Source organism: Anolis sagrei, chromosome 9 (genome assembly GCF_037176765.1).
Source record: "Anolis sagrei isolate rAnoSag1 chromosome 9, rAnoSag1.mat, whole genome shotgun sequence".
NCBI lineage: Eukaryota > Metazoa > Chordata > Lepidosauria > Squamata > Dactyloidae > Anolis > Anolis sagrei.
In genome coordinates, this window is record NC_090029.1 from 26,631,457 (window position 1) to 26,652,779 (window position 21,323).

Consider the following 21,323-nt stretch of genomic DNA (forward strand, 5'->3'; position numbering starts at 1 on the left):
CTTAGATCTTTTATAGTGTCATAACCGATGCTGTAAACAGCTCATCTCGAGTACCTTCAGTGCCTCTTTGAGTAACCATGGAAAAGAAGGTAGGATGCAATGTGTTTGCCATTCAAGTTTTATATTTTTGTTTGCACAAGCTATTGTTTTTGCTGCCCTGGAAACAAACCGTGAGCCAACAATGCAGAAAACCACACTTGTTTCAAGGTTTAAGGCCGAGGTTGTGAGCCTTTGGTCTTTTCAGATGTTTCAAGAGTATCTGAAAAGACAAAAGCTCACCATCCCTGCCATTCAAAACTTTGAATAAAGGGTGTTTTTCCACATTGTTGGTTCAAAATTTGTTGCTAGGACAGTCAGTCCTGTATTATCACCTGCAATAAGTGGCACTGATGGGAACTGAAGGCCATAATAATAATAATAATAATAATAATAATAATAATAATAATAGAAATCCAGCAAGTAGATCTCATTTGCTGTTACATACTGTGTTTTTGTGTCAGAATAATAATAATAATAATAATAATAATAATAATAATAATAATAATAATGTGTCCTAGACACTTGGGAAGTGTCTGAATGTGTGATCCAATACAATAGCCAGTAGAGTGTCTGCTGTGGACTAATTTTGTGGTGTTTCAAATAATAATAATGATGATGATGATGATGATAATAATAATAATAAAAACATGGCTGTGGCTCACAAACTTTGAAAAAGGAGACGGAGGGCCTGATTCTCGCAGCTCAAGAACAAGCCATTCGAACCAATGCCATCAAAGCCAGAATTGAAAAGTCGACAACAGATCCCAAGTGTAGAGTCTGCAAGCAGATGAAACAATAGATCACATCCTCATCTGCTGCAAGATCACGCAGACAGACTACAAGCAGAGGCACAACACCGTTGCTCAGATGATTCATTGGAACTTGTGCCACAAACACCATCTGCCTGTGACAAAGAACTGGTGGGATCACAAGCCTGAAAAAGTTACAGAGAATGAACATGTCAAGCTACTCTGGGACTTCTGAATTCAGATAGACAAGAGTTTTGGAGCACAATACTCCTGACCTCACGATCGTGTTAGAAAACAAAGTATGGATTGTCGATGTTACAATTCCCAAGTGAAAGCAGGATTGAAGAGAAACAACTGGAAAAGCTGACACGATATGAGGATTTAAAGATCGAACTGCAAAGACTCTGGCACGAACCAGTAAAGGTGGTCCCAATTGAGAAATAGATAGAAAGATAAATTTAGTGATTGAGAACTAGGTAGGAAGATTGAGATGCTATAGATTGAGTTATTTAGATGGAGAAAGCTATTGAGTACTATAGAGATAGAAAGATAGAATAGGTATTGAGTTATATATTGAGCATTACTTCATCTCCAAAGCTAACCTTGAGCTATACATAGGGAAAAAACCCGCTTTTTTCTAAACCATAGCAGCTCAGGGTTAGGGTGAAAAGATCTCAGGATTTTCTTCTGCCTTTTGGGGGAAAAGTTATCTCAGTAACTAAAGGAAAGAAAGAACATCTCTATTGTTTCACCAATTGACTGTTTTGTTTGTAACTCTAACAAGCTGTGCCAAGTCTGCAAGGACTTTGAGAAATAAATATTCTGTTTTGTTGTTCCAAGCCTGTAGTAGGGAATCTCAAGCTTCTAAAGAAAGACCCCCGCTGTCTGCCCAGACAAAGAGAGAAGCACATCTTACTTGATTTTTATAGCGTCTGGGTGTGATGGCACAGTACCAGCCCTGAGAGTTGGACACGACTAGACTTAATGTCAAGGGGAAAGCTTTACCTTTATTATCTTTCATGTGACAGCCTGATTGCCAGTGAAGGCCAGGTTGCCCACTATTTCAGAGCTGAAAATTCAGTTCTTTTGCAGTCGTTTTAAAATTATATTTATTATTTATTTATTTAGAGCTTTTATAACCCAGTCTTCTCGACCTCCGAAGAGGGACTCAGGCCGGTTCACAGCAGACGATTCATACACAAATAGTATAAAAAACATAACACAGCAACATCATAATACATTAATACATAAAATATATTAAAATACTAATCATACAATTACAAAAGGCCAGTCGTCAGAGTAAAATCACAAATTCATCACCATCCACCTGTGTGGTCAGCAGTTATTGACTCAATCATCATACTGCAAATTCTATATTCCAAAGCCAAGATTTTACCAGCTTTCTGAAAGTCAGGAGGGAAGGGGCAGATCTGATTTCCAATGGGAGAGAGTTCCAGAGCCGAGGGGCCACCACCGAGAAGGCCCTGTCCCTCGTCCCCACCAGACGCGATTGCGAAGGTGGTGGGACCGAGAGCAGGGCCCCTCCAGAAGATCTTAACAACCTTGATGGTTTATAGGGGAGAATCCGTTTTGCGGATTCTCCCCTATGAACCATCAAGGTTCAAATTGCTGTGATAGATATTAGCTCCCTTGTCCAATTCTGAAGAAGTGACACAGACATTGATTAAAGAAATAAATATCACATTCTTTTTTCATTCCATTATCAGACTTTGGTTACGTCAACATCAATTTATTTCCCTCCTTCCTGTTTAACAAAGTTCATTCTCGGTTTTTAAACAAATTTTCATAAAATTCTATGTCTCTGAGGGTTAGCGATGGTTTCACAGCCTCCAATGCTTTTTCAAAATCCTGATGCTTCACGCTTGTTGCTTGAACATTATTCTCTTGCAATGCTAATAGAGCAGCCTGATAAATGGAAAATGGGGGAGAAGAAAAGAAGCAGTGTTGTTAACGTAATGTAAACACTTCTTAAATGAAAACTGAAATGCAATAAAGAAGGGCCTCACCTCCTTACAAAGATTTTCAATGTCAGCTCCAGAGAAGAGGTTCATTTGAGCTGCTAGATCCTCCAGGGACACATCCGGATCTACTGGGATCTTTTCTGTGCAGATTTTCAAAACAGAAAGCCTTCCCTGTTGCAGAATGCAAAATGTGAAAATGGTCATGCTGTTTGTGCATCCTTTACAAGGCCAAGACCTGCAAAATCATCCATATTTGGTACTCAGTTTGTTTTGAAACTAACCAGAGTTTCTGGTTTCAACATTCAACAATAGAAACCAGGATTTTGTGAAGCTCAATCCTGCTGAAGTACTTGCAACTACATGAGAGGATGAGAAAGTTTGGAGCATTGTTGAAGTCCATTCCATGGGTTAGTATCACATATGAATGTGGCCATTGGCTGCTGTCTCACATTATTCCACGGTGTGTAAAAACAGGCTGTAAACTATGGTTTGGAAAAGTTTGCAAAATGAGTATTTCAAATCATGGTTCAAAAACCACAGTTAGTGCTAATTTGGATTGTTAATACATCTATATACCTATATCTATATCTTCTATATATAAAATAAAAGTCTGTGTTTGTATGTATGTATGTGCAGTAGGAGGTGTATGTGACAGCTTTCTGATTGGCTGCCACTGTGGTACTATTTGCATATGGTCTCTGATTGGCCAGCCACAACATTCCAAGATTCTCAAGTGGCTAAGAGGAGAAAGGAAATTTGCATATGGTTTCTGATTGGCCAGCCTCAACAGGAGCCCCTGGTGGCACAGAGGGTTAAACCCCTCTGCGCAGGTTGCAGGTTCGAATCTGGGGAGAGTGCGGATGAGCTTCCTCTGTCAGCTCCAGCTCCTCATGCGGGGACATGAGAGAAGCCTCCCGCAAGGATGGTAAAAGATCAAAACATCCTGGCATCCCCTGGGCAACGTCCTTGCAGACGGCCAATTCTCTCACACCAGAAGAAACTTGCAGTTTCTCAAGTCGCTCCTGACACGACAAAAAATAAACAAACAAACAAACAACAACAAAAAACATTCTAACATTCTCAAGTGGATGAGAAGGGAAAGGAAAGGACCTGAGGGATTTGCAGTACCTTCACTCACTCTACATCCTACTGCAGTTTGGAGGAGGATGGACCATGGATGATGGGACTTGCAGTACCATCACTCACTTTCTGAGACTGCTGTGACCTTCATCCAATCACTGATCTAGACCAAACTTGGCACATAGACCTCTCAAGATTCATTTTATGCCCTGGTGTGGTTTGGCCGGGGATGGACCATGGATTACGGGACTTGCAGTACCTTCGCTCAATTCCTGAGACCACTGCAACCCTCATCCAATTACCGATAAAGACCAAACTTGGCACACTGAGTCTCCATGACACACTCTACATCCTGATACAGTTTGTAGGAGGGTGCACCATGGACGATGGGACTTGCAATACCTGCATTCCCTTCTTGAGACCATTACAACTGCCAACAATGATGGATCAGGATCATAATTCACACAGAGAGCCCGCGTGACCCACTCTACATCCTGGTGCAGTTTGGAAGAATTTGGAGATGGATGATGGGACCTGCAGTAACTTCACTCACTTCCTGAGACCACTGAGACTCTCGCCAATGATTGATCAAGACCAAACTCGCCTGCATCTATGGAAAGCATCCTCAGAGGTAGTGAGGTCACCTCACTACTTCTGAGGATGCTTGCCATAGATGCAGGTGAAACGTCAGGAGAGAATGCCTCTAGAACATGGCCATGTAGCCCAAAAAAACCTACAACAACCCAGTGATTCCGGCCATGAAAGCCTTCGACAATACACCTGTGAATTTATTCTATACCTTTTGATCAGGTGGTGGAACATAGATGATCTTGTCTAACCGCCCAGGACGCAACAAGGCATCGTCCAACATGTCTGGTCTATTTGTTGCAGCAACGACAACGACGTCTTTATTAAAGACCTCCTGAAATTCCAGCTAGTAAAATGGAAAGAAATAAATAGTAAAACATTAAATAATAATGGGGAAATTTTATATCCTACTTTCCCCCAAATGCCTCAGAATAACTTGCTATTACAGTGTATCCATCAACTAAGAAAAGAATTAAAGAAAAAAAATCTATTGCTGTTAAAAGAGGTAAAACTTCATGGTTATATTGAAAGGAAAATATACATTGGATTCATTGACTCATAGAGCCGGAAAGACCTTGTGGGCCATCCAGTCCAGGCCCTTCCAAGAAGCAGGAAAACTGTACTCAAAGAATCCCTGACAGATGGCCATTCAGCTTTTGTTTACAAGCCTCCAAAGAAGGAGCCTTCACCACACTCTGCGGCAAAGAGTTCCACTGGTAAACAGCTCTCACAACTAGGAAGCTCTTCCTAACGTTGAGGTGGAATGTCCTTTCCTGTAATTTGAAGCCATTGTTCCACTTCCTAGTCTCCAGGGCAGCAGAAAACAAGCTTGCTCCTTCCTCCCTATGACTGACTTCTCCTCACATATTTACACACGGCCATCGTGTCTCATAGATTCATAGAATCAAAGAGTTGGAAGAGACCTCATGGGCCATCCAGTCCAACCCCATTCTGCCAAGAAGCAGGAATATTGCATTCAAATCACCCCTGACAGATGGCCATCCAGCCTCTGTTTAAAAGCTTCCAAAGAAGGAGCCTCCACCACACTCCAGGGCAGAGAGTTCCACTGCTGAATGGCTGTCACAGTCAGGAAGTTCTTCCTCATGTTCAGATGGAATCTTCTTTCTTGTAGTTTGAAGCCATTGCTCCGTGTCCTAGTCTCCAAGGAAGCAGAAAACAAGTTTGCTCCCCCCTCCCTGTGGCTTCCTCTCACATATTTATACATGGCTATCATATCTCCTCTCAGCCTTCTCTTCTTCCGGTTAAACATGCCCAGCTCCTTAAGCCGCTCCTCATAGGGCTTGTTCTCCAGACCCTTGATCATTTTAGTCGCCCTCCTCTGGACACATTCCAGCTTGTCAATATCTCTCTTGAATTGTGGTGCCCTCTTGTCCTTTGCTGAACGCAGCATTTGTTGGATTTTCTTGGTGGGTCTGTAGACTGCATTGGGAAGCTGATGAGGAAACACAACATACAAACTATCTACAGACTCACCAAGAAAATCCAACCAATGTTACATTCAGCAAAGGACAAGAGGGATCCTCTCACTTCTGCAGGAGTCTACCGTGTACCATGCAGCTGTGGACAAGTCTACATAGGGACCACCAAATGCAGCAGCATTGCCCAGACACGCATCAAGGAACATGAAAGACACTGCAGACTACTTCAACCAGAGAAATCTGCCATAGCAGAGCACCTGATGAACCAACCTGGACACAGCATATGATTTGAGAACACAGAAATGCTGGACCACTCTCACAACCACCATGTCAGCCTACACAGAGAAGCCATCGAAATCCACAAGCATGAGGACAATTTCAACAGAAAGGAGGAAACCATGAAAATGAACAAAATCTGGCTACCAGTATTAAAAACTCTAAAATTACAACAGCACAACAACAGAGAGGAAACAAACAAGGACATCTAATCACCTCTCAACAAAAGATTGCTCCAGGCATTGCCAGGCAATCAAATGCTAATCAAGGTGGTCAGTTGAAACATTCACACCTAGCTCCAGCAGACAAGAGTCCTTTGTCCCACCCTGGTCATTCCACAGATATATAAAACCTTTTTCCTAGTTCCAACAGACCTCACTACTGGGTTGTTGTAGGTCTATGGCCATGGTCTAGAGCAGAGGTTCTCAAACGTTTTAAACAGAGGGCCAGGTCACAATCCCTCAAACTGTTGGAGGGCCGGATTATAATTTGAAAAAAAAAAACATGAATGAATTCCTATGCACACTGCACATATCTTATTTGTAGTGCAAAAAATGCTTAAAAACAATAGAATAATTAAAATGAAGAACAATTTTAACAAATATAAACTTATTACTATTTCAATGGAAAGTGTGGGCCTACTTTTGGCTGATGAGATAGGATTGTTGTTGTTGTTGTTGTGTGCTTTCAAGTAGTTTCAGACTTAGGTTGACCCTGAGGGAGGGCCGGGTAAATGACCTTGGAGGGCCGCATTCAGCCCCCGGGCCTGTTTGAGGACCCCTGGTCTAGAGGCATTCTCTCCTGACGTTTTGCCTGCATCTATGGGAAGCATCCTCGGAGGTACAGAGGTCTGTTGGAACTAGGAAAAAGGGTTTATATATCTGTGGAATGACCAGGGTGAGACAAAGGACTCTTGTCTGCTGGAGCTAGGTATGAATGTTTCAACTGATCACCTTGATTAGCATATAATGGCCTGACAGTGCCTGGAGCAAACTTTTGTTGAGAGGTGATTAGATGTCCTTGTTTGTTTCCTCTCTGTTGTTGTGCTGTTGCAATTTTAGAGTTTTTTAATACTGGTAGCCAGACCTCACTACCTCTGAGGATGCTTGCCATAGATGCAGGCGCAATGTCAGGAGAGAATGCCTCTAAACATGGCCATATAGCCCGAAAAAAACCTACAACAACCCAGTGATTCCAGCCATGAAAGCCTTCAACAATACATTGAACAGCAGTACTTCGACCTTGTCCTGGGAATAAATACCTCTTTTTCATTTTCAATTTGTTCACTGCTGCCACCTTCCAACTCTGCTTTATACCCTCTTCTCTCAGTTAATTTCAGGCCAACACCATCCATTTCATTGAGAAGGACAGAAAGAACTCTTTCCTGAACCTCGTGGTCAGTTTTACCGACTGATCGGGATCCCAATATGGCATCAATTTCATCCAGGAATACTATTGCTGGTGTATTTGCTCTTGCTTGTCGAAATACCTTGAGAAAGAGAAAAATGGAGAGAACACTTTCATACACACTAAATGCAAAGGTGAATATAAATAAAGGTGCTTGTATACGTTTTGACCTGTGCCAACATAATTTTCTAAACTTAGATGAACACTATTCTTTGCACTTATAGAAGCCACATTTTACCTGCATGACAGATCAACTCTTCAACTCCAAAAAAAAAAAATAATGCACAGAGAAGCTTGAAAATACTCTAATAAATTGAATTAGCACCAAATTGCAAGTTAGTTTAATTTATCATGCCACAATTAATATTATGACACTGACACATAGCTGTAGTTTTCAAAAATCAAAGTTTCAGAATAATTATATGGACATTGAATTGTACATAATAGTCCCTTTGAACATGCACCACATCCACTCCCCTCTTTGTGTCAGTAGGTATGGAGGAGTAGCATATTGTGATGCTATCACAATAATAAGGTAAAGGCTTTACCCTGACGTTAATTCTAGTCATGTCTGACTCTAGAGTTAGTGCTCATCTCCACAACAATTTTTTTTTTGCCGTGTCAGGAGCGACCTGAGAAACTGCAAATCGCTTCTGGTGTGAGAGAATTGGCAGTCTGCAAAGGACGTTGCCCAGGGGACGCCCGGATGATTTGATGTTTTTATCATCTTTGTGGGAGGCTTTTCTCATGTCCCCGCATGAGGAGCTGGAGCTGATAGAGGGAGCTCATCCGCCTCTCCCCGGATTTGAATCTGAGACCTGTCGGTCTTCAGTCCTGCTGGCACAGGGGTTTAACCCACTGCGCCACTGGGGGCTCCTAACAATAATAATGATAACATATTTGTATTTCCTCCAGCAAAGGATCACCGCCTTGTCGGGGCGCTGGAGCAAGTTAAGGGCCTAAACTAAGCTAAGCTAAGCTAAGGGCCTAAGCTAAACTAAACGGTTTAACCTATTGTGCCACTGGGGGCTCCCATAATAATAATAATAATAATAATAATAATAATAATATATTTGTATTCCACCCTAGCTAAGCTAAGCTAAGCTAAGGGCCTAAGCTAAGCTAAGCGGTTTAACCCATTGTGCCACTGGGTGCTCCAATAATAATAATAATAATAATAATAATAATAATAATAATAATAATATATTTGTATTCCACCCTAACTAAACTAAGGGCCTAAACTAAGCTAAGCTAAGCTAAGCTAAGGGCCTAAGCTAAGCTAAATGGTTTAACCCATTGTGCCACTGGGTGCTCCAATAATAATAATAATAATAATAATAATAATAATATTTGTATTCCACCCTAGCTAAGCTAAGGGCCTAAGCTAAGCTAAGCTAAGCTAAGGGTCTAAGCTAAGCTAAACGGTTTAACCCATTGTGCCACTGGGGACTCCAATAATAATAATAATAATAATAATAAAATATTTGTATTCCACCCTAGCTAAGCTAAGCTAAGCTAAGGGCCTAAGCTAAGCTAAATGGTTTAACCCATTGTGCCACTGGGTGCTCCAATAATAATAATAATAATAATAATAATAATATTTGTATTCCACCCTAGCTAAGCTAAGGGCCTAAGCTAAGCTAAGCTAAGCTAAGGGTCTAAGCTAAGCTAAACGGTTTAACCCATTGTGCCACTGGGGACTCCAATAATAATAATAATAATAATAATAATAATAATATATTTGTATTCCACCCTAGCTAAGCTAAGCTAAGCTAAGGGCCTAAGCTAAGCTAAGCGGTTTAACCCATTGTGCCACTGGGTGCTCCAATAATAATAATAATAATAATAATAATAATAATAATAATATATTTGTATTCCACCCTAACTAAACTAAGGGCCTAAACTAAGCTAAGCTAAGCTAAGCTAAGGGCCTAAGCTAAGCTAAATGGTTTAACCCATTGTGCCACTGGGTGCTCCAATAATAATAATAATAATAATAATAATAATAATAATAATAATATTTGTATTCCACCCTAGCTAAGCTAAGGGCCTAAGCTAAGCTAAGCTAAGCTAAGGGTCTAAGCTAAGCTAAACGGTTTAACCCATTGTGCCACTGGGGACTCCAATAATAATAATAATAATAATAATAATAATAATAATAATAAAATATTTGTATTCCACCCTAGCTAAGCTAAGGGCCTAAGCTAAGCTAAGCTAAGCTAAGCTAAGGGTCTAAGCTAAGCTAAACGGTTTAACCCATTGTGCCACTGGGGACTCCAATAATAATAATAATAATAATAATAATAATAATAATAATAAAATATTTGTATTCCACCCTAGCTAAGCTAAGGGCCTAAGCTAAGCTAAGCTAAGCTAAGCTAAGGGTCTAAGCTAAGCTAAACGGTTTAACCCATTGTGCCACTGGGGACTCCAATAATAATAATAATAATAATAATAATAATAATAATAAAATATTTGTATTCCACCCTAGCTAAGCTAAGGGCCTAAGCTAAGCTAAGCTAAGCTAAGGGTCTAAGCTAAGCTAAACGGTTTAACCCATTGTGCCACTGGGGACTCCAATAATAATAATAATAATAATAATAATAATAATAATAATAATAATAATATATTTGTATTTTGCCCTATCTCCTCGAGGGGACTCGGTGCGGATTCCAGCATATACAGACACAAAGGTAAACATTCAGTGCCTAAAAACAACAAAAAAGCCAAACAATGATAAAACTTCAACTTTGTTAAACCACATTTACCCTTTGCATCTAAACCAATGGAAATTATGTTTTCATCTTGGAAAACAGATCAAGATAAGAAATAAGAATTGGTTCATTGGTCAAATGAGACTTAAGTATGATTTGGCACAGTGATTAAGGTGCTCCTCTCTACCCAATGGCTATGGATTATGAAGTTCAAAACCAAACCTGAGACAAAATCTTCTCTGAATCTCCGACATAAGGTGAGAAAAGGTCTGCGCCACTCACAGACAGAAAGGAACAATGACAGCTTGTGGCCGCTGCTTTCACAAGTGTCGTTTTGGCACAACCTGATGGTCCGTACAAAAGGATACCCTTTGGACGGGGCAGTCCCATCCTAACAAAAGCCTCGGGAAATTTGATAGGCCATTCAATGCTCTGTAAATATACAAAGAAAAAGAATTGAGTGCACAGTCAATTACAGACACACATATTTTTGATTTTCACTTTAGAACCAACCATTGTGTACTTTAATTACCGTATATACTCGAGTATAAGCCGACCCGAATATAAGCTGAGGCACCTAATTTTACTACAAAAAACTGGGAAAACATATTGACTCGAGTATAAGCCAAGGGTGGGAAATGCAGCCACTACAGGTAAATTTCAAAATAAAAATAGATACCAATAAAATGACATTAATTGAGGCACCAGGAGGTGAATTTTTTTAAAATATTTACATAAAACTGTAATTTGAGTTAAGACTGCCCAACTCTGATTAAATCATTACATATCTTCAATGTAAATGTAATTACATATCCTTCCAACAATAATAAAGAGAGTAAAATAATAAATATAATAATAATAATAATAAAGTAAAATAATGGAAATGCAATAATAACAGTAATAATAGAGTAGAATAAATGCAATAATAATAAAGTAAAATAATGAATGTAATAATAATCATAAATAGTGTAAAATAATAAATGTAATAATAATAATAATAAAGAAAAATAATGGAAATGCAATAATAACAGTAATAATAGAGTAGAATAATAAATGTAATAATAGAGTAAAATAATACATGCAATAATAATAAAGTGAAATAATAAATGTAATAATAATCATAAATAGTGTAAAATAATAACTGTAATAATAATAATAGGGTAAAATACTGTAAATGTAATAATAATAATAAAGAGAGTAAAATAATACATGAAATAAAAATAATACTAATAACAGAGTAAAATAATAAATAACCTTGACTCGAGTATAAGCCGACGGGAGCTTTTTCAGCCTAAAAAAGGGGCTGAAAAACTAGGCTTATATTCGAGTATATACAGTAGTTAAAATAAGCCAGGATCAAACTATAGTTTCTGATCCTGATTTCTTGGCCCACTTTTGTTGAAATCAACCACACTTCTCTAGCTTCAGAAACAAAGCATTACTGATTTGTTCAATATAATATGAAATCAGTTGCTTTCATACTTCCCCTATCACGCGCAAAGAAGGAGAATGTGAATTAGAAGCTTACCAGAACTTAATTAGGACTACCTAAAGCATGGCTTATATGGTCACCTGGACTGCAGTACAATCACACAGGTTATCCTGTTTTATGGAGCTCATGCATTAAGGTATTATTTCTGAACACTTTGGAAGAAGAACTACAAAAAAGTAAGTGAAATAATAATTGAACATTTAAGATTTTCTGGAGAGTTCTACCTGTTTTAATTTTAATTTCACATCCTCAAGACCACCAATCTGATCCCAGGTGACAGGTTTGAAGTCCATCAGCCCAATTCCGCTTCGGAAAGAGGATGGCTGAATCTTTTTCAAAGCTTCATAGAAGTCGGACATATGAATTGTGTTAACTGAATCCTGAAGAAATACATATAAAATAGAAAAGTTGTGCTTGCTTTTAATGCTAAAACTCTTGAAATCATTAATTCATAAAAAAATTAGATCACGCTAGTGTGGACACCTCTAGAGTGTTCTGGGATGACTGGTTGGAATAACGTATCAATTAAAGCAATTGTATTCCCTATAGTCACCTATGGATGTGAGAGCTGGACCATAGGGAAGGCTAAGCAAAGGAAGAGAGATGCTTTTGAATTGTGGTGCTGGAGGAAAGTTCTGAGAGTGCCTTGGACCGTGAGAAGATCCAACCAGTCCATTCTCCAGGAAATAAAGCCCGGCTGCTCATTGGAGGGAATAATAATAATAATAACAATAATAATAACACTTTATTTGTACCCCGCTACCATCTCCCCAAGGGACTAAATGTGGTTTACATGAGGCCGAGCCCGAATACAACAATACAAGCAAAACAACAACAGTACAAGCAATTAAAATAAAACATAGACAATAAAATATACAACATTATCAATAAGACAACACGCAATTAAAAACAGTGGGAAGGCCAAATGTAAAGTTAAAATGGAAATAATGCTGGGACATGGAGGAAAGGTGATAGTGGCGTTTGTGGAAGGGCATACGAGCAGATCTAAAAAGTGTACAGTGCTTTAGAGGACAAAGTGCTATGGGATCATTATTCCGGGAAGGCACACTGGAACAACCACGTATTCAAGCTCCTCCTAAAGACTGCCAAGGTTGGGGCCTGTCTGATGTCTTTAGGGAGTGAATTCCAGAGTCGAGGGGCTACCACCAAAAAGGCCCTCTCTCTCGTCCCCACCAACCGCGCCTGCGATGCTGGTGGGATTGAGAGCAGGGCCTTCCCGGATGATCGGAGGGATCGTGTGGGTTCGCATACAGAGATGCGGTCACGCAGGTAGGGAAGGATAGTAGAAGCCAAGATGAAGTACTTTGGCCACATCATGAAAAGACAGGAAAGCTTAGAGAAGACAATGATGCTGGGGAAAATGGAAGGAAAAAGGAAGAGGGGACAACCAAGGGCAAGATGGATGGATGGCATCCTTGAAGTGACTGGCTTGACTCTGAAAGAGCTGGGGGAGGTGACGGCTGACAGGGAGCTCTGGTGTGGGCTGATCCAGGAGGTCATGAAAAGTCGGAAATGACTGAGCGAATGAACAACAGAAACTAATCCCCAGGAATCACAATCTTGATGGAAAAGTATAGACAGTTAGATCTCATACTTCAACGTGGATTCTTACTGAACAATCCCGAATCACAGCCTGCATCGCAGCCTCTCTGCAAAGTGCTGTCAGGTCAGCTCCGACATAACCAGTAGTTATTTCTGCAAGTTCAAGCAAGTTAACATCATTTGAGACCGGCATGCTTTCGGTAATCAGCTGCAGAATTGACTTCCTTTGTTTCAGGGTCGGAGTCCCAATGATAACCTAAGCCAACATCAAAAGAATGAAAATTTCTGGGTGTCTTTCCACACACCTGCAAGTTTGTATGTTGGGTTTGAATAGACTCTGATCTCCCCATTTAATTTATTGACATTTACTGCTTTATTATAATTATATGATTTAGATGCATGCTCATTCATCGCCCTGAAGGTCATCAGTCTCCCCTAAAGCTTTCTAATTTAGTATCAGAGTGTAAAAAAAACCTGAAAGTGTGAGCCATGATGGAGAAAACGTGAAGCGTAGTATTTATCAACCTATACTAGTACTAGCCGTCCCCTGCCACGCGTTGTGTGGCCCAGTCTGATGATCTGGAAAATTAATGAGAAAGTGTTGGTTTCTAATATATGTTATTTCTTTATTTTTGTGGGTAAATAATATTTCTTGCTGTTTCTTTGTCAGTGTTGATGTGGAGATTGTCTGGTTTGCCTACTCTGGAACAGGCAACATATAATTGTCCTTCTTTAGAGGTCCCTTTCAAATCTGTGATAATATATCTCTGTGTGTGAATCACATATGTCTATATATATCTATGGCTGGAAGGCCCTTTGTCAGGAGGGCTTTGATTATGTTTTTTTACCCTGGTGAAGGGAATTAGACTGGATGGCCTTAAGTATTTTCTGTTGATCATGGGGGTTCTGTGTGGGAAGTTTGTCCCAATTCCATTGTTGGTGTGGTTCAGAATGCTCTTTGATTGTAGGTGAACTATAAATCCCAGTAACGACCATTCCCAAATATCAAGGTCTATTTCCCCCAAACTCCATCTGTGTTCATATTTGGGCATATGGAATATTCATGCTAAGTTTGATCTAGATTCATCATTATTTTAGTCCACAGTGCTCTCTAGATATAGGTGAACTACAACTCCCAAACTCAAGGTCAATGCCCACCAAACCCTTCAAGTGTTTTTGTTGGTCATGGGAGTCCTGTGTGTCATGTTTGGTTCAGTTCCATCATTGGTGGAGTACAGAATGCTCTTTGATTGTACGTGAACTATAAATCCCAGCAACTACAACTTCCAAATGACAAAATCATTTTTTTTTAGTGATGGTCACTCCTTGGGTTAGTAGGTGTCTTGTCGCCAAATTTGGCGGCAATTTGTCCAGCGGTTTTTGAGTTATGTTAATCCCACAAACGAACATTACATTTTTATTTATATAGACTGCCTGCCCTGTCATGTGTTGCTGTGGCCAATCTTCCCTCTCTCTTTCTCTCCTTCCTTCCTTCCCTTTCTAATTTCCTTCTCTCTTTCCCTTCATCTTTCTTCCTTCTCTACCTGTTTCTTTCCTCCCTTCCTTTGCTATTTGGTTGTATCCTTCCTTCTCTCTTTCTTTCCTTCCTTCCCTCCCTTTTTCTCACTTTCGTCCCTTCTCTTTCCTTCCCTCTCTCTTTCCTTTCTTCTTTCACTTTTTTATTTCCTTCTCTCCTTCCTTCTCCACCTTTCTTTCTTTCCTTCTATCCTTCTTTCCCTCCCTCCTTCCTTCCTTCCTTCCTTCCTTCCTTCCTTCCTTCCTTCCTTCCTTCCTTCCTTCCTTCCTTCCCCCTTTCTGTGTATATGTGTTTTGTGTGTGTGTATATGCATATATGTATGTGTGTAGATATTTGTGTATGTGTGTTTGTGTATATGTGTGATTTTGAGCATGCGTTATAATGTATTTTTTGCTTTTTGGCTTTTTAAGTCTCTTATTTTTCCGTGTTTGTATGAGTGATGGACACTCATTGGCTTGATAGGTGTATTGTGTCCAAATTTGGTGTCAGTTCGTCCAGTCGTTTTTTAGTTGTGTTAATCCCACAAATGAACATTACATTTTTGGGTTGTTGTAGGCTTTTTCGGGCTATATGGCCATGGTCTAGAGGCATTCTCTCCTGACGTTTCGCCTGCATCTATGGCAAGCATCCTCTGAGGATGCTTGCCTTAGATGTCCTGTGGTTTTTGAGTTCTGTGAATCCCACAAACGAACATTACATTTTTATTTATTTAGACTAGCCGTCCCCTGCCACGTGTTGCTGTGGCCCACATGGGGGTTTCGTGTGGGAGGTTTGGCCCAATTCTATTGTTGGTGAGGTTCAGAATGCTCTGTGATTGTAGGTGAACTACAAATCCCAGCAACTACAACTCCCAAACGACAAAATCAATTTTTTTGAGTGAAGGACATATATTGGATTGTTAGGTGTCTTGTGTCCTAATTTGGTATCAATTTGTCCAGTGGTTTTGGAGTTCTGTTAATCCCACAAACGAACATTACATTAATCTATATTTTTATTTATATAGATTAATTAATTATAATCACCTCGCGGTCAAATCTGCCAGGCCTCCGGAGGGCAGGATCGAGGGCATCGGGCCTATTTGTTGCGGCGACGATCACCATGTCATTTTCTCCACCAATGCCATCGATAAGAGTTAACATCTGAGCTACCAGACGATTTTCAGGGGCGTTGCTTGAACTTCCACGTTTAGGACACAAGGAATCAATCTCGTCAATAAAAAGAACGGTTGGTCCTTCAGCGGACAAGTCTCTCGCTTCTTCAAACACGTGCCGCAGATTCTCTTCGCTTTCACCAGGCCTTGAGCCATAGATTACAGGGCCATTGATGCAAAGCAGGCAAGCCCCAACCTCCTTGGTGACTGCTTTCACCAAAAGGGTTTTGCCCACCCCGGGAGGTCCAACCAGGAGGATGCCTTTGGGGACAGAAAGACCCAGTTTCTGGAAGGTTTTTGGAAAGCGCAACGGCAGATCAATCATCTCTTTTAAGGAACTGCTGGCATCATCCATTCCCGCCACCTGGATTTTGGCACTATCCTCCATCAAATGGTTATACCAGTCTAGTGTGACCATCTCTTTAATGGTTATGTTGGTTTTGGGGGTTACTAAACCAGCTCCCTCTTGAGTATCAGGGTCCGTAGACAATATTTCAATGTATTCCACTGGATTGCCCAAAATTGGGGCAAATGTAACCACATGATGAAGGGTAACATAAGTATTTCTCAGCAAGTCTTTGACTACCTCCTGCATCATGGTTTCTGGAGTGGATTTTTTCAGAGAGCTGTTTTTGAAAACGACTTTGACTGTCACTCTTTTTAGTCTATGACATTCCAGTAACTTCAAGTCCTTGACGCTCATTGTGAGGTGGTGCATCTGGCTCTCCTTCAGGCCCCGGGTTCTGCATTTCAGGTCAAGCTGTATGTAGCCGTCGGCCAAATCATGCCTGGGCCAAGCGGTACACAAGCAACAACCATCAGGCAAGGGGATCCTAACTGGAGTTCCCAGCTTGGCAGCCAAGGCAGAAAAAGCAGCCGGTCCCAGTCTGCATCTCTGAGTGCCTTCATCTTTGGGATCTTGGGGAAGCAGCTTTAGTAGAGACATCCTCGGATACAAATCACAAAAGTGGGTATTGCCCTGAAAAGTTTAAAACAAAGCAAGAAGAAAGAAATATGTGGTTAACTTGGCAATGGCATCTGCAGGTAAACTGGGAGAAGAGAAGAAATGTATAGGGAAGGAAAGAATGAAGTTTTATCTCCGTGTTCAAAGGTTTCCTGTTAGAAGTATTCAAGGCTAATAAAACATTAGGACAGGGTTTCTCAACCTGGGGGTCACGAGGGTGTATTAAAGGGGTCGCCAAAGACCATTAGAAAACACAGTAATTTCTGTTGGTCATAGGGGTTCTGTGTGGGAAGTTTGGCACAATTTTATCACTGGTGGGGTTCAGAATGCACTTTGATTGTAGGTGAACTATAAATCCCAGCAACTACAGCTCCCATATGTCAAGGTCTATTTTTTCCCAAACTCCACTAGTGTTCACATTTGTGCATATTTATTTATTTATTTACTTTACTTCTATACTGCTGTTCTCAGCCCAGAGGCGACTCACAGCGGTTCACAACACACAAGAAACAGCAAAATTCAATGCACCATTATAAAAAACAGTTAACAACCTAATCTAATACACAATTAGTACACAATTACTATAATAACCATTCACTAGCATCTCATCACTAAAAAACATGATCCAGATTCGTCATCCATTGTTCCATTCCTATGTCATTACCATTCATTGCACTAATTATTCGAACACCTGCACAAATAACCAGGTCTTTACTTTTGTGCAGAATACCATTAGAGATGGTGCTAATCTAATGTCTGTGGGAAGGGCGTTCCACAGCTGGGGAGCCACCACCGAGAAGGCCCTATCTCTCGTCCCCGCCAGCCGTGCTTGAGAAGCAGGCGGGATCGAGAGCAGGGCCTCCCCGGAAGATCTCAAAGTCCTGGTGGGTTCATAGGCAGAGATGCGGTCGGATAGGTAGCTTGGGCCGGAAACATTTAGGGCTTTAAAGGCCAACGCCAGCACTTTGAATTGAGCCCGGTAGCAAATCGGTAGCCAGTGGAGTTGGCGCAACAGGGAGGTTGTATGCTCCCTGCGCTCCGCTCCTGTTAAAATCATGGCTGCCAAGCGTTGGACTAGTTGGAGCTTCCGAGCCGTCTTCAAAGGCAACCCCACGTAGAGAGCGTTGCAGTAATCTAGGCAGGATGTAACCAGAGCAAGGACCGATATGGAGTATCGGTGTCAAGTTTGGTCCAGATCCATCATTGTTTGAGTCCACAGTGATCTCTAGATGTAGGTGAACTACAACTCCAAAACTCAAGGTCAATGCCCACCAAACCCTTCCAGTATTTTCTGTTGGTCATGGGAGTTCTGTGTGCCAAATTTGGTTCAATTCCATCATTGGTGGAGTTTAGGATGCTCTTTGATTGTAGGTGAACTATAAATCTCAGCAGCTACAACTCCCAAATGACAAAATCTTCCAAAGAAGGAACCTCCACCACACTCCAGGGCAGAGAGTTCCACTGCCGAATGGCTCTCACAGTCAGGAAGTTCTTCCGTTCAGATGGAATCTCCTCTCTTGTAGTTTGAAGCCATTGCTCCATTGCGTCCTAGTCTCCAAGGAAGCAGAGAACAAGCTTGCTCCCTCCTCCCTGTGGCTTCCTCTCACATATCTATACATGGCTATCATATCTCCTCACAGCCTTCTCTTCTTCAGGCTAAACATGCCCATCTCCTTAAGCCGCTCCTCATAGGGCTTGTTCTCCAGACCCCTGATTTGCTCCCTCCTCCCTGTGACTCCCACTCACATATTTATACATGGCTATCATATTTCCTCTCAGCCTTCTCTTCTTCAGGCTAAACATGCCCATCTCCTTAAGCCGCTCCTCATAGGGCTTGTTCTCCAGACCCCTGATTTGCTCCCTCCTCCCTGTGACTCCCACTCACAAATTTATACATGGCTATCATATCTCCTCTCAGCCTTCTCTTCTTCAGGCTAAACATGCCCATCTCCTTAAGCCGCTCCTCATAGGGCTTGTTCTCCAGACCCCTGATCTGCTCCCTCCTCCCTGTGACTCCCACTCACATATTTATACATGGCTATCATATCTCCTCTCAGCCTTCTCTTCTTCAGGCTAAACATGCCCAGCTCCTTAAGCCGCTCCTCATGGGGCTTGTTCTCCAGACCCCTGATCTGCTCCCTCCTCCCTGTGACTCCCACTCATATATTTATACATGACTATTTATACATGACTATACAACTCCAGGTATTCTTGGTAGACACGGATTATCTAGACCCGGCACAGTCTGGCTTTAGGCCGGGACATGGTACCGAGACAGCCTTGGTCGCCTTAGTGGATGATCTGCGCCGGGAGCTCGACAGGGGGAGTGTGTCCCTGTTGGTGCTGCTCGACCTCTCAGCGGCCTTCGATACCGTCGACCACGGTATCCTTCTGGGACGCCTCGCAGGGATGGGTCTTGGAGGTACTGTTTTGCAGTGGCTCCGGTCATTCCTGGAGGGTCGATCTCAGAAGGTGTTGTTGGGGGACACCTGTTCAACCCCACAACCATTGTCTTGTGGGGTTCCTCAGGGCTCAATATTGTCTCCCATGTTGTTTAACATCTACATGAAGCCGCTGGGGGAGATCATCCGGAGTTTCGGGGTACGGTGTCATCTGTACGCGGATGATGTCCAACTCTGTCACTCCTTTCCACCTGCTACTAAGGAGGCTGTCCAGGTCCTGAACCGGTGCCTGGCCGCTGTGACGGTCTGGATGAGGGTGAACAAATTGAAATTGAATCCAGACAAGACAGAGGTACTCCTGGTCAGTCGCAAGGCCGAACAGGGCATAGGGTTACAGCCTGTGTTGGATGGGGCCACACTCCCCCTGAAGATGCAGGTTCGCAGCTTGGGTGTGATCCTGGACTCATCGCTGAGCCTGGAACCCCAGGTTTCGGCGGTGACCAGGGGAGCATTTGCACAGCTAAAGCTTGTGCGCCAGCTGCGCCCATACCTTGGGAAGTCTGACTTGGCCACGGTAGTCCACGCTCTGGTTACATCCCGTTTAGACTACTGCAACGCTCTCTACGTGGGGTTGCCTTTGAAGACAACTCGGAAGCTCCAACTAGTCCAACGCTCGGCAGCCATGATTTTAACAGGAGCGGAGCGCAGGGAGCATACAACCCCCCTGTTGCGCCAACTCCACTGGCTACCGATCTGCTACCGGGCTGAATTCAAAGTGCTGGCGTTGGCCTTTAAAGCCCTAAACGGTTCCGGCCCAAGCTACCTATCTGACTGCATCTCTGCCTATGAACCCACCAGGAGTTTGAGATCTTCCGGGGAGACCCTGCTCTCGATCCCGCCTGCTTCTCAAGCTCGGCTGGCGGGGACGAGAGATAGGGCCTTTTCTGTGGTGGCCCCCCGGCTTTGGAACACCCTCCCCATAGAGGTACGATCAGCCCCTTCGCTGATGGTGTTTCGGAAAAGATTGAAGACATGGATGTTTAAACAAGCATTCGGTTAATCCGTTGTAACGAATTGTGATGACTAAGGATTGGTTATACACGGACGATGAATTTTGGATTACGATTCCAGTTATGAGATGCATAGGATTGTTATTGGTGGCCCAATAATTTGTACTGTATATGTGTTTTATGCTTTTAACTGAATATTGTTTTTTAAATGTTGTAAACCGCAATGAGTCACCGATTTAGGCTGAGATATTAGCGGTATACAAGTGCATTAATAAATAAATAAATAAATACTATCACATCTCCTCTCCACCTTCTCTTCTTCAGGCTAAACATGCCCAGCTCCTTAAGCCGCTCCTCATAGGGCTTGTTCTCCAGACCCTTGATCATTTGAGTCTCCCTTTCTTCTTCTATATAACTTTATTTGCTTGGCCTTCATATACTTATAGTTATTATTGGATGTAGTCCCAGACTCACCTGAGATGAGAAGGGTAGTTGAAACACATCAAGGCTTTGCTGAATGTCAGGTGTGCATTTCCCTTTGGAAGCAGGAAAAAGGATGCAAACGTGCTCCTTTTCCAACAGAGCAGTGTGTTTCTAAAAAGCAAGGTGTTTAATTGGCTAGGAGGCTTGTCAATCAATGAACTGTTCGGGTTGATCCAATCAGAAGTGGGCGGAAAGAGTGCAACCGTAGGCTCGCTCAGAGAGAGGAGGTGGGACATAATGGAGGAGGAAGAGGCTGCTGATTGGATAGCATCCTGAAGTGGGCGGGCTAATGTTTCAGAAAGTGAAGGTGGGGAAGCTTGGCAAGGGCTGCAATGAGTGTCAATGTTATGCTTCTCTCTGCTGTGTTTTTGAGCTGTGATGTGTTCTCAACACTCACACAAAAGAGACCAGTGGCTATACATTAAGGCAGCTTTGCATGCCCATAGCC

The 21,323-nt window shown here is 41.9% G+C and overlaps 1 protein-coding gene across 2 annotated transcripts; it reads right to left on the minus strand.

Annotated features, from left to right (window-relative positions):
• Nucleotides 1–1,880: 1,880 nt before the first annotated feature.
• Nucleotides 1,881–21,004, minus strand: AFG2B (AFG2 AAA ATPase homolog B). Of its 2 annotated transcripts, XM_060755317.2 has the most exons (9): nucleotides 20,867–21,003; nucleotides 15,889–16,995; nucleotides 13,400–13,585; nucleotides 11,991–12,146; nucleotides 10,497–10,706; nucleotides 7,415–7,642; nucleotides 4,650–4,784; nucleotides 2,816–2,941; nucleotides 1,881–2,714 (listed from the first exon to the last, which is right to left on the minus strand). In XM_060755317.2, exons 2-9 carry the CDS (start codon nucleotides 16,960–16,962, stop codon nucleotides 2,568–2,570), a joined length of 2,262 nt encoding a protein of 753 aa, XP_060611300.2. In that variant the 5' UTR covers nucleotides 16,963–16,995; nucleotides 20,867–21,003; the 3' UTR covers nucleotides 1,881–2,567. The 2 variants fall into 2 exon arrangements, with proteins under 2 accessions (XP_060611300.2, XP_067327495.1); XM_067471394.1 differs by lacking the exon at nucleotides 4,650–4,784 and having other exon boundaries at nucleotides 20,867–21,004.
• Between the last annotated feature and the right edge of the window lie 319 nt (nucleotides 21,005–21,323).

Coding starts and splice junctions, on each gene's coding strand:
- AFG2B (XM_060755317.2), bottom strand. CDS start 16,962: ATGTCTCTACTAAAGCTGCTTCCCCAAGATCCCAAAGATGAAGGCACT. Junction 12,147..13,399: donor CTGTGATTCGGGATTGTTCA/GTAAGAATCCAC, acceptor GTATTTCTTCAG/GATTCAGTTAACACAATTCA. Junction 7,643..10,496: donor CAGAGAAGATTTTGTCTCAG/GTTTGGTTTTGA, acceptor CTCTTTCTCAAG/GTATTTCGACAAGCAAGAGC.